Source organism: Alligator mississippiensis, chromosome 10 (assembly GCF_030867095.1).
Source record: "Alligator mississippiensis isolate rAllMis1 chromosome 10, rAllMis1, whole genome shotgun sequence".
Classification (NCBI taxonomy): domain Eukaryota; kingdom Metazoa; phylum Chordata; order Crocodylia; family Alligatoridae; genus Alligator; species Alligator mississippiensis.
In genome coordinates this window covers 16,778,669-16,792,932 of record NC_081833.1, presented here as the reverse complement: position 1 = coordinate 16,792,932, position 14,264 = coordinate 16,778,669, and the positions used below count along the sequence as shown (strand labels likewise).

Sequence of the window (14,264 nt, the reverse complement as noted above, 5' to 3'; positions counted from 1 at the left end):
TTTGCTTCATGTCTCTTCATGTACTATACGGACCAGGTTTCCTCTAAAACTCTTGGTTTTCCACATCCCATCTCTTCCTTCTATTCTACAATCTGCCCATATTCCTGCCACCCTCCCATTCCCATATTTCTGTGTGGGTGCACAGTGTTGAGTGATAGGGTTGTGAACATGGGGAAAGTAAGCACTGTCATACATAGATCAGCTCAAGGCTTCTGATTCATACAGAGTACAATGAATTCTTGCAACTCATGGGTTTCTTTGGGTGCTGTCTTCTTGGTGATGTGTTACATCATTTTACTTCATGCTAACAGGCTACATAACAGGGGCATGAATATGAGTGCTGAGTGAAAACCTGCCATGTATGACGTGCAACAGAACTTCCCCTGAACTCATCCTTCCCATCCCTCTCCATCAAAGATCTTTGAATAAGTGCAGGGCCTGCTTTCCAGGAAGACAAAGAGTCGCCAATATGGTGCGGTGCGTTTCATTATAAAGAACGAACAATGTGTTTATGCCTGCAGGGGCACCGAATGGTTTGCTGACTCATCAGGACATCATTTGCTCTTGGATAATTAAATCCTAATGAAGAGTAGAGCACACACGGCCAGGGTCTGACTGCTTTCACTGACACCATTCAGTGACACCACTGCATTTATCCAACCCCCTTCAGTGTCTGTGTCTCTGAGACAAACTACTGAACTCATCTGCACAGGAGAAAATCTGGAGAGCACATTTGTGAGCTGGTACCAACAGAAACCTGGTGGTGCCCCACTGCTGCTTATATACTTCAGTAGTATGAAAGCTGATGGGATCCCAGACCAATTCTCTGATGCCAGCTCTGGGGACATGGCCACGTTGACCATCACTGGAGTCCAAGCCCAGGATGAGTTGTAGATATTTCATTGATTCCCCATTATACCCTGTGGCCAGATCTCTAAAGCAGCTCCAAAGCTTTTCTGAAGCACTTCGGAAGCTCTGAACCGCTTCAGAAAGCCTAATGAAGCCAGCACTTCAATCTGGACATGCTGCTTCGGACGCTGAAGTGTCCAAAGCTTCTCCGGATCTGAAGCATGGTCCGAAGCCTCGCACAGCCCTAATGGAAACCTCGGTGGCAGCCATCATCTGAACATTTCATTTTCACACCCCTTCTGACCTATTGGTGCACCATCATGGTCCCCATTTCCCTTGCCCTAAGACTACATCTGTCACGTGGTATTCTGGTTGTTTAGCAACCCTTTAGACAGAAGATGCAGATGGGCAGATGGGCCTTAATACCCAGGTAGGATCTGCTCAGTAGTGTGTTGCAACCCGTGAGGGTTTTAATAACATCTGTGAAGGGAGCTGGGTGCAAAATAAGGATGTGGAGAACTACAATGATTATTAGACATGATGGTGCTAATTAAGGTAAAAGATGGTTGCACATGAAGCTCTTAACCCAGCATGTACCCATGCCCATTACCTTGGTGCCTTTTGTGTTTAAAATCAAGGTGTTTGGTGTCTGTTTATACATTAAGAAATCTCACAAACATCTGACTACAGGCAACCCAAATAATGACCATCATCACCACCTCCGGCCCCCACGTCTTTAGTATCACTCTGTTCCTTGTTCTCTCCTCATTTCTCTGGGCCCATGAGAAAAGATGAGGAAATGGGAGAAAAGATGTTCAGTCATGTGCACATACCAGCTGGCCCTTACCTACCAACAGCTACTCTTCACCAGTGCTTCCCTGATTTGCTCTGTGCCCGTGAGACTGCAAAAAGGTTTGGACCAAATGTCTCTGTGCCCATGTTGGGCTTTTCTAATTTGAGGCAGTGATGCCAGAGAGGAGGGGGTGGATTTTCATGAAGGGGCTGTTCTCAGCTTTGTGGGCTTAACCCAAAATCAGAGGGTCCCAGCCAGACCTATTTTCCTCAGGAAGATGCGTTGGTCTGAATCCCCAATGGAGCTTGGGCCTCTGCCCTACTTATAGGGCTCACATACTGCTGAGGTGTCATGGTGGGATATGATTTCTCTATTCTTTAACTGAGTCTTCGGGGCAAGCTGTTCAGCTCATCTGGTCTGGGGACAATGCTGTTTGCTGTCATCTACAGCTGTACCAGCAGTGCCCCAGGGCCATTCGGGGCCTACTCATGGTTAGCAAACTATGATAATAAGTAGTAGAAAGATGTTTTGCCATTTTAAACAAGCCACTAGGTGGATGTCTTTACCTAATAAAAGATGAGAGACTGGTGGTAAATCAGTGACCCCTCCTGGTCACCCCACAAAATGCAGGGATCCATATGCATGTATCATGGAGGCTTTTTCCATGTGCTATGAAATCTCCTGTCTGTAATCTTAAGCAGAAAAGGTGGAAATGCCATAAACACTTCTTGGGACTCGGATATTCTATCAATTTAGTGGGAAAGGCACTCAGATATAGGGCTGATAGCTTCCCGTACTTCCAGCATAGTTTCCAGTACTGCCCAAGCCTCCATAACGAGCACCCTTTCTAGTGTTTTGTCCTATAAAGTCCTATGCAGACAGAGCAGGAGGCTTTTGCTGGAAGCACTGAAGCTGTTTTGGGTCAGTACAGTGCCTGCTTCCCAGGAAGACCACGGGCTCCCGGTACAGAGTCAGTGCTATTATGGTATGTTTAATCATAGGGTGTCAATGACGGCTTTATGAATGCAAGGCTCTGAATGGTTTGGTGACTCAGCTAGATGTCCTTTGCTCTTGGGTAATTATACCATATTGAATAGTAGAGCACACACAGCCAGGGTCAGATTGTGCTCTCGCCGACACCACCCCCCTCTCCCCAGTTAAAATATGTAAAGGGAGAAAGTAGAACAAAACATATTGCCAGAATCATGGCCAACTGTGTGACATAGAGTGATCCCACCAGGAAACCCAGAGTGTCCAAGACCTCTGGCATCCCAGGAGACAGTCTGGATGAGGCAGCAGGAACTTCTTGGTACGGCAGAACACGAACAAGGCTAGACCCCAGAACCTTGTAAGGACAGTAGTGAGACCACTTCCTTACTGCAAATACTTCTTTATATAAGATCCTGTAAATAATAGTGTTGGTTCCATACCACACACTTCATCAAGATACTACAGACTGTCTGCAGCAGCTCACTTACTTGAACCCAGCTCAAAGTGCTCTGCTTGTGAAAGGGTTAACACTGGACTCTACTCCTGCTGTTGGCAGCCATGCATCACAGTGTCTGCTTCCTTTATTCCTCCCTGCTTCTATTCTAGCAAAGAAAAATCAGCTTCCCTGCTTAACACATGCACCCCTATTTTGAAGTGCTGATTTTGGGGAAAGTGAAGTATGTGAGTTGTAAGTAAAAACCTGCTGTCCCATTGCTTCCCCTGGCCTCTCCTACCTGGTCTGCCTTGGATATTATATATATTATATTTATTCTCTTCTTGTCCCAGCCTGCTTTTCCCAGTATGTGCTGACCATTCATTAATAACTTGTATAATAGAAAAGGATGTAGACCCCATTACTGATTTAGATGGAACAAGTAGTGGGAGCTCTGAGTCTTTACCCACAGTGCGGCAAAGATGACAGGCTGTCCCTGCTCTGTTTCACTGAAACTTCCTGTCACAAGCTGCAGAGACCCAGGAGCACGTCTGCATCAGGCACGTTTCACATACTTCAATGGATCTCCCATTTGTAACTTCGACCCCCAAGGGAAAACCTCCTGACAGTAGTAATGATCTGCATTGGATGACACTTTCCTTCAAAGAACACCGAGCTCTTTACAAGCTTGAACTCTTTAAGCCCCACTCCATCCAAGAGAAACACTTCCAAAGGACTTGCCGTGAGCAGTCAACCACACAGAACAACCATAGCACTTTGTATTGCACATAAGATGCAATGCAAGCGCATAACCAACCAGGCAGGCATATATGAAATCACCACTGAAACAAGTGAATCTATATTGAAAACATAACATAACCAACAGACAAATAAACTATAATCAAACCTCATATTTAACCAAGTGAAATTTTAACCTCAAAAAAGGAAAAAGGCAAAAAATACCAACATTGTATCAGTTTGATAAAGAAGGGGCTCAAATATGACATTGATGAATGGCAGTAGAAAACCACAAGATGAAATCAGGGCTCGTGGTAGAGGGGATATCTTTTATTAGACCGACAGGATTTTTGCCCCCAAAAAATCTTTTTGCGAACCCTTCATCAGGCATTGGAGGAAAAATTGTAAAAGTTCTCCCGAAAGGTTGCAATTAAAGACTTTCTTTGCAAAAATGTTGTTGGTCTAATAAAAGATATAACCTCGACCACAAACCCTGGTTGCTCTTTCCTCTAGACCAATATGGCTACAGCCTGGATACCTGACACATGGAAGATACCAAATTTTAGCCAATTTTTAAAATAAAATTGTCATATTTTCCCAAGGAGGGTGCAACTTTCATCACCTAACACCTGATACTGCTCCTGTTCCAATTTTCCTCTAGACCAATATGGCTACAACCTGACACCAGATCAAATTTCATTTTATACATGAAGGTATTGGGGCTCAACTCCACCGAACGTCTGTGCCACAATGAGGAAATCCAACTTTGGCTCCTGGTCTCCTTGTTTAACACACAGATCAAGCAGTCTCTTAGGACAGCCGGTGTGCCAGCTCACAACTCTTCTTCCTCAATTATGATCTGAACTTATCCCTGGCCTGTCCCACTCCTGTTTCTGTGCCAGCACATGAAAATGAGAAAAGAGGGTTGTCAATAGGGGAAAAGTAAGCACTGTGAGACATGGATCAACTCAAGGCCCCTGTGAAAAATGTATACTCCAACAGACTCTTCACAGACTGGTTCAATTCATGGGTCACTCAGGACGGTACTTCCTTGCTGGTGCCCTGAATTATTTTCCTATCTGATGATAAATGCTGCATGGCAGGGACCTAAATTTGAGCTCTTAGTGAAACCCTGCCCAGTACAAAGTCCTAACAAATTTACTTCTCATCTACTCCAACTTAGGAGTCCACAGAGCAAGTCACAATCCAGCACCCAGGTCTGCCACTAGCAGAGCAAGCCTTTAGTATTTTAGCTTCTAGTACTGCTCAAGTGTATATAGCCAGCACCCAAAATGATCCATCTTTTCAAGTCCCATATTGTCAGAGCAGGAAACTCCTGAAGGAAATACTGCAGATGTCTTTGGCAAGTGGCTTGGTTCCCACAAAGACAAAGTTCCCCAGTGCAATGCCAGGGTTCATGGGATATTTCTAATCCTATAGCATTAAGAAACCTTGCAGGAACGCAGTGGATTTGGGTAATTCATTCACCCAGCTGTGACCAGCAGGATTTGCCAATGGGCAATTACACTGTATTAAATAGTCAAATGTACACAACTACGGGCTGGTTGTGCTCTCACTTACACCATCTCTACCTGACCTGGACCTCATTCATGTCAATGAAGGGGCTGGTTCCCCAAGCAGCACCGTTGCAGATTGGATATTTCTAATCAAACCTTGTTAATGAGTCTTTGATGCCTGCAGGGGCTCTGCATGGTTTGGTGACTCGCAGAGCAGTTGTTGCTCTTTGATAATGACACCTGATTAAATAGTAGACCAGGCACAGTCAGGGCGTAATTGTGCTCTCATTTATAATATTCTGGCTGCGTACCGTCAGTCAGGCCCCTCCTCAGTGTCTGTGCCCTTTTCTGGTGAATGAGGGAGGTGTCTTTAGCAGCAGGAAGGCGATTTGCATGAAGGGGCAGCTCTCTGCTCTGCAGCAGTTTAAGGGTGCCAGCCTGAGCCCAGTTTGCCTCGGGGAACACAGCTGGTCTGGAGTCAACACCATGGCGTGGGCCCCGCTCCTCCTCACTCTGTTCACATGCTGCACAGGTGCTACAGGGCTTTGGTTTCTCACCTGGCTGTCTGCAGACAAAGTTATCTAGGGTACATTTTTAATTCTGTCATTTCATCCCTACATATTCCTTCCTGTTTCAGGTTCTCTTGCCCAGGATGTGCCGAAACAACCGCCTTCAGTGTCTGTGTCTCCAGGACAAACTGCTAAACTCACCTGCACGGGAGAGAACTTTGATAGCAATGCAGTGAGCTGGTACCAACAGAAACCTGGCAGTGCCCCTCTGCTCCTCATATATGCTGATGATATCACAGCTGATGGAATCCCAGAGCGATTCTCTGGTGCCAAGTCTGGGAACACGGCCACACTGACCATCACTGGAGTCCAAGCCCAGGACGAGGCTGACTATTACTGTGCAGCTTATGCTATTGGCAGTGATGCACCTCACAGTGACACATTGCAATGGGGAAGTGAGACACAAACCTCTCATTGTGAGAGGGAATGAAGTGGGCACCTGGTCTGAAATGAGATTGCTTTAAACCAAAGGAGCCAGCTGGGGGGTTATTGGTCTCCTCATCCACTCTCAAAGACCAGCCCGCACAGGAGAATTGGAGGTGAGGAGTGGACCTGCAATATGGCGAATTTTGAAACAGGCTCAGGCTTTCCAAACAGTGATAGGAATAGTTGTGCCTGCCCCGCTGCTTGGTTCACCCTGCATCACACCTCACCAGCTGGCCGTAGTCTTAAGCAGTGTGCTGGAGACTGGCCTCAGTGGGCAGGCAGCACCTCAACACTCCCAGTCACCTCCCCACTAAACTATTGGTGTCGTGTCATGGACTCCAGTCCTATCCTTTATCCAGATGTCTGTCTCACAGTACGCTGGTAACTCAGCCACGCTGTAGGCAGGTGCCCCACAGGGGCATTAGGGCCCAGGTGGCATCCAGTGAATTGTGTAGCAAGCCCTGAGAATTGCACCGTCTTCATGAAGAAACTTCTGTGAGGGGAGCCAACCTCAATGCTTGGATCTGGAGAAGCACATTGATTATTAGATATGATGGTACTAGCATGGGTGACTGGTGCCTCCCGAATCGGGGGCGAATCCGCAGAAGCTGCCGGTGTCATTGGCAGTGGGGGCAGAGTTGGCGAGCTCCCAAAATTCACAGTCCTCCGACTGGAAATGACTGCAAACAAGAACGACCAGCACAGCCAAAATTGCCAACAAACGAATTATTTTCTTTTTTACTGACAATCTGCAATTTTATGGACAAGAAACATTTTTACTGGAATATGTCTTATATAACGTAAGTGTAAGCCTTCTGCTAGGTCCTGGAAAACTGTGACAAGGGCTGGGTTCAAATGTAGGGGTTTAACACCAGCTTTCTAAACGTGATGCAAGTCCCAATGCAAAAAGTGTGTGTTGTCAAGTGAACAAGCTTCCCCACTCACAAGCAATGTTCAGCTACAACTGAGTTTTATTACGGGGAAAAGGGGATAAAAGGACAACCTTAGAGGAAGCCGTAACCATTAAACATTAAGTAAAACCCAAACTGTTCATTGTCACAGTCACTAGCAATTCAACCCAAGGGGGCTGCTACCTAGCCCAGTCCTTTGAGAAGGAAGACTCACCCAGGGCTGCATCTTGGGGGCTCTGCTACATATGCTGGGCAGAAGTAATGCGTAAACATTAAGACCCCAGCCCATAATCAGCCCTTTGCTTCATGGCTCTTCATTTACTATACGGACCAGGTTTCCTCTAAAACTCTTGGTTTTCCACATCCCATCTCTTCCTTCTATTCTACAATCTGCCCATATTCCTGCCACCCTCCCATTCCCATGTTTCTGTGTGGGTGCACAGTGTTGAGAGATAGGGTTGTGAACATGGGGAAAGTAAGCACTGTCATACATACATCAGCTCAAGGCTTCTGATTCATACAGAGTACAATGAATTCTTGCAACTCATGGGTTTCTTTGGGTGCTGACTTCTTGGTGATGTGTTACATCATTTTACTTCATGCTAACAGGCTACATAACAGGGGCATGAATATGAGTGCTGAGTGAAAACCTGCCATGTATGACGTGCAACAGAACTTCCCCTGAACTCATCCTTCCCATCCCTCTCCATCAAAGATCTTTGAATAAGTGCAGGGCCTGCTTTCCAGGAAGACAAAGAGTCGCCAATATGGTGCGGTGCGTTTCATTATAAAGAACGAACAATGTGTTTATACCTGCAGGGGCACCGAATGGTTTGCTGACTCATCAGGACATCCTTTGCTCTTGGATAATTAAACCCTAAAGAAGAGTAGAGCACACACAGCCAGGGTCTGCCTTCTTTCATTGACACCATTCAGTGACACCACTGCACTTATCCAACCCCCTTCAGTGTCTGTGTCTCTGAGACAAACTACTGAACTCATCTGCACAGGAGAAAATCTGGAGAGCACATTTGTGAGCTGGTACCAACAGAAACCTGGTGGTGCCCCACTGCTGCTTATATACTTCAGTAATATGAAAGCTGATGGGATCCCAGATCAATTCTCTGATGCCAGCTCTGGGAACATGGCCACGCTGACCATCACTGGAGTCTAAGCCCAGGATGAGTTGTAGATATTTCATTGATTCCCTATTATACCCTATGGCTGGATCTCCAAAGCAGCCCCAAAGCTTTTCCGAAGTACTTCGGAAGCTCTGAACCTCTTCAGAAAGCCTAATGAAGCCAGCACTTCAATCTGGACATGCTTCTTTGGACGCTGAAGTGTCCAAAGCTTCTCTGGATCTGAAGCATGGTCCGAAGCCTCACACAGCCCTAATGGAAATCTTAATGGTGGCAGCCATCATCTGAACATTTCTTCGTCACACCCCTTCTGAGCTGTTGGTGCACCATCATGGTCCCCATTTCCCTTGCCCTAAGACTACATCTGCCACATGGTATTCTGGTCATTTAGCAACCCTGTAGACAGAAGATGCAGATGGGCAGACGGGCCTTAAGACCCAGGTAGGATCCACTCAGTAGTGTGTTGCAACCCCTGAGGGGTTTAATAACATCTGTGAAGGGAGCTGGGTGCAAAATAAGGATGTGGAGAACTACAATGATTATTAGACGTACCCATGCCCATAACCTTGGTGCCTTTTCTATTTAAAATCAAGGTGTTTGGTGTCTGTTTATACATTAAGAAATCTCACAAACATCTGACTACAGTCAACCCAAATAATGACCATCATCACCACCTCCGGCCCCCGCGTCTTTAGTATCACTCTGTTCCTTGTTCTCTCCTCATTTCTCTGGGCCCATGAGAAAAGATGAGTAAATGGGAGAAAAGATGTTCAGTCATGTGCACATACCAGCTGGCCCCTACCTACCAACAGCTACTCTTCACCAGTGCTTCCCTGATTTGCTCTGTGCCCGTGAGACTGCAAAAAGGTTTGGACCAAATGTCTCTGTGCCCATGTTGGGCTTTTCTAATTTGAGGCAGTGACGCCAGAGAGGAGGGGGTGGATTTTCATGAAGGGGCTGTTCTCAGCTTTGTGGGCTTAACTCAAAATCAGAGGGTCCCAACCAGACCTATTTTCCTCAGGAAGATGCATTGGTCTGAATCCCCGCTGAAGCTTGGGCCTCTGCCCTCCTTATAGGGCTCACATACTGCTGAGGTGTCATGGTGGGATATGATTTCGCTATTCTATGCATTGAGTGATCATGGAGCCTCCCACGGTGGAGGGGGGGGCGCAGCGCTCTATTTGCAGACCCAGAAGTGGACCGAAAATGTTTCTGGTCCACATCTGGGTCTGCTGTCGAGCACATTGTGGAGTCCCCTGCACTTCTGTGGGATACTCCATGTGTCCCATCATCACAGCTTTCACGAGCCGCCTGCTACCTAGAGGTATGTAGAAAAAACTTTTAAAGCAAGGTGTGTCTATGTCCGAATCACCAAATCTTTCCTCATCTCTCTGAATCGTTTCAGAGGCTTCCGATTTGGTTCAGAGAGATTACAGAGTCCTCCGATTTGATTTGGATTCTGAGATTCAGCCACCGAATCAGACCAAATCTCCACCGAATTGAATCAGGGACCTCAGCTTTGCACAGCCCTACTATCCACCACTGTTCTTCCTGCTCCCTCCCTGATCTGCTGCATGCCCCACACACAGGCTGCTGTGCCATGGGTTAGTAATCTATGATAATAAGTAGTAGAAAGATGTGTTGCCATTTTAAACAAGCCACTAGGTGGATGTCTTTACCTAATAAAAGATGAGAGACTGGTGGTAACTCAGTGACCCCTCCTGGTCACCCCACAAAATGCAGAGATCCATATGCATGTATCATGGAGGCTTTTTCCATGTGCTATGAAATCTCCTGTCTGTAATTTTAAGCAGAAAAGGTGGAAATGCCATAAACACTTCTTGGGACTCTGGTATTCTATCAGTTTAGTGGGAAAGGTACTCAGATATAGGACTGATAGCTTCCCATACTTCCAGCATAGTTTCCAGTACTGCCCAAGCCTCCATAACGAGCACCCTTTCTAGTGTTTTGTCCTATAAAGTCCTATGCAGACAGAGCAGGAGGCTTTTGCTGGAAGCACTGAAGCTGTTTTGGGTCAGTACAGTGCCTGCTTCCCAGGAAGACCACGGGCTCCCGGTACAGAGTCAGTGCTATTATGGTATGTTTAATCATAGGGTGTCAATGACGGTTTTATGAATGCAAGGCTCTGAATGGTTTGGTGACTCAGCTAGATGTCCTTTGCTCTTGGGTAATTATACCATATTGAATATTAGAGCACACACAGCCAGGGTCAGATAGTGCTCTCGCTGACACCACCCCCTTCTCCCCAGGTAAAATATGTAAAGGGAGAATGTAGAACAAATCATATTGCCAGAATGTCTGCTTCCTTTATTCCTCCCTGCTTCTATTCTAGCAAAGAAAAATCAGCTTCCCTGCTTAACACATGCACCCCTATTTTGAAGTGCTGATTTTGAGGAAAGTGAGGTATGTGAGTTGTAAGTAAAAACCTGCTGTCCCATTGCTTCCCCTGGCCTCTCCTACCTGGTCTGCCTTGGAAATTATATATATTATATTTATTCTCTTCTTGTCCCAGCCTGCTTTTCCCGGTATGTGCTGACCATTTATTTATAACTTGCATAATAGAAAAGGATATAGACCCCATTACCGATTTAGATGGAACGAGTAGGGGGAGCTCTGAGTCTTTACCCACAGTGCGGCAAAGATGACAGGCTGTCCCTGCTCTGTTTCACTGAAACTTCCTGTCACAAGCTGCAGAGACCCAGGAGCACGTCTGCATCAGGCACATTTCACATACTTCATTGGATCTCCCATCTGTAACTTCGACCCCCAAGGGAAAACCTCCTGACAGTAGTAATGATCTGCATTGGATGACACTTTCCTTCAAAGAACACCGAGCTCTTTACAAGCTTGAACTCTTTAAGCCCCGCTCCATCCAGGAGAAACATTTCCAAAGGACTTGCCGTGAGCAGTCAAGCACACAGAACAACCATAGCATTTTGTATTGCACATACAAAAGATGCAATGCAAGCGCATAACCAACCAGGCAGGCAAATATGAAATCACCACTGAAACAAGTGAATCTATATTGAAAACATAACATAACCAACAGACAAATAAACTATAATCAAACCTCATATTTAACCAAGTGAAATTCTAACCTCAAAAAAGGAAAAAGGCAAAAAATACCAACATTGTATCAGTTTGATAAAGAAGGGGCTCAAATATGACATTGATGAATGGCAGTAGAAAACCACAAGACGAAATCAGGGCTCGTGGTAGAGGGGATATCTTTTACTAGACCATCAAGATTTTTGCCCCCCAAAAATATTTTTGCGAACTTTCTGGCACATTGGAGAAAAAATTGTAAAAGTTCTCTTGGGTGCCCAAAAGGTTGCAATTAAAGACTTTTTTTTGCAAAAATATTGTTGGTCTAATAAAAGATGTCACCTCTACCATGAACCCTGGTTGCTTTTTCCTCTAGACCAATATGGCTACAATCTGGATACCTGACACATGGAAGATACCAAATTTAAGTCAATTTTTAAAACAAAATTGTCATATTTTCCCAAGGAGGGAGCAACTTTCATCACCTAACACCTGATACTGCTCCTGTTCCAATTTTCCTCTAGACCAATATGGCTACAACCTGACACCAGATCAAATTTCATTTTATACATGAAGGTATTGGGGCTCAACTCCACCGAACGTCTGTGCCACAATGAGGAAATCCAACTTTGGCTCCTGGTCTCCTTGTTTAACACACAGATCAAGCAGTCTCTTAGGACAGCCGGTGTGCCAGCTCACAACTCTTCTTCCTCAATTATGATCTGAACTTATCCCTGGCCTGTCCCACTCCTGTTTCTGTGCCAGCACATGAAAATGAGAAAAGAGGGTTGTAAATAGGGGAAAAGTAAGCACTATGAGACATGGATCAGCTCAAGGCCTCTGTGAAAAATGTATACTCCAACAGACTCTTCACAGACTGGTTCAATTCATGGGTCACTCAGGACGGTACTTCCTTGCTGGTGCCCTGAATTATTTTCCTATCTGATGATAAATGCTGCATGGCAGGGACCTAAATTTGAGCTCTTAGTGAAACCCTGCCCAGTACAAAGTCCTAACAAATTTACTTCTCATCTACTCCAACTTAGGAGTCCACAGAGCAAGTCACAATCCAGCACCCAGGTCTGCCACTAGCAGAGCAAGCCTTTAGTATTTTAGCTTCTAGTACTGCTCAAGTGTATATAGCCAGCACCCAAAATGATCCATCTTTTCAAGTCCCATATTGTCAGAGCAGGAAACTCCTGAAGGAAATACTGCAGATGTCTTTGGCAAGTGGCTTGGTTCCCACAAAGACAAAGATCCCCAGTGCAATGCCAGGGCTCATGGGATATTTCTAATCCTATAGCATTAAGAAACCTTGCAGGAATTCAGTGGATTTGGGTAATTCATTCACCCAGCTGTGACCAGCAGGATTTGCCAATGGGCAATTACACTGTATTAAATAGTCAAATGTACACAACTACGGGCTGGTTGTGCTCTCACTTACACCATCTGTACCTGACCTGGACCTCATTCATGTCAATGAAGGGGCTGCTTCCCCAAGCAGCACCGTTGCAGTTTGGATATTTCTAATCAAACCTTGTTAATGAGTCTTTGATGCCTGCAGGGGCTCTGCATGGTTTGGTGACTTAGCAGAGCGGTTGCTACTCTTTGATAATGACACCTGATTAAATAGCAGACCAGGTACAGTCAGGGCGTAATTGTGCTCTCATTTATATATTCTGGCTGGGTACCATCAGTCAGGCCCCTGCTCAGTGTCTGTGCCCTTTTCTGGTGAATGAGGGAAGTGTCTTTAGCAGCAGGAAGGCGATTTGCATGAAGGGGCAGCTCTCTGCTCTGCAGCAGTTTAAGGGTGCCAGCCTGAGCCCAGTTTGCCTCGGGGAACACAACTGGTCTGGAGTCAACACCATGGCGTGGGCCCCGCTCCTCCTCACTCTGTTCACATGCTGCACAGGTGCTACAGGGCTTTGGTTTCTCACCTGGCTGTCTGCAGACAAAGTTATCTAGGGTACATTTTTAATTCTGTCATTTCATCCCTACATATTCCTTCCTGTTTCAGGTTCTCTTGCCCAGGATGTGCCGAGACAATCGCCTTCAGTGTCTGTGTCTCCAGGACAAACTGCTAAGCTAACCTGCACGGGAGAGAATTTTGATAGCAAGTTAATGAGCTGGTACCAACAGAAACCTGGCAGTGCCCCGCTGCTCCTCATATATGAGGATGATAGCAGAGCTGATGAAATCCCAGAGCGATTCTCTGGTGCCAAGTCTGGGAACACGGCCACACTGACCATCACTGGAGTCCAAGCCCAGGACGAGGCTGATTATTACTGTGCAGCTTATGATATGGACAGCAACACTTCTCACAGTGACACAGTGTGATGTGGAAGTGAGAGATAAACCTCTCATTGTAAGAGGGAATGACTCGTGTTCTCTTGCCAGAAGTTGGCACCTGATCTGAAATGAAATTGCTTTCAACAAAAAGAACCAGCTGGAACTGGGTTCAAGTATAGGGGTTTAACACCAGCTTTCTACATCTGATGCATATTCCCACCCAGAAATTGTGTGTTCTCAAGTGAACGAGCTTTCCCAACTCATAAGCAATGTTCAGCTACAACTCAATTTTAGTGTAAGGGAAAATGGGATAAACACACAAGCTTAGAGGAAGCCTTAACCATTAAACATTAAGTAAAACCCAAACAGTTCATTGTCTCAGTCCCCAGCAATTCAACCAAAGGCAGCCACTTCCTAACCCAGTCCTTTGGGAAGGAAGACTCACCCACGGCTACTTTTGGGGGGCTCTGCCACATGTGCCAGCCAGAAGTAATGCCTAAACATTATGACCTAGGCCCATAAACAGTAAAGCAGGTATGAGAAG

The 14,264-nt window shown here is 45.8% G+C and overlaps 1 gene segment (V, D, J or C); it reads left to right on the top strand.

The window, feature by feature from the left end:
• Positions 1 to 5,788: 5,788 nt before the first annotated feature.
• Positions 5,789 to 13,768, top strand: LOC132243483 (immunoglobulin lambda variable 3-1-like). The segment is given in 3 exon segments: positions 5,789 to 5,852; positions 5,958 to 6,284; positions 13,449 to 13,768. Coding segments are annotated over 3 exon segments (693 nt in total).
• The last annotated feature ends 496 nt before the right edge of the window (positions 13,769 to 14,264 follow it).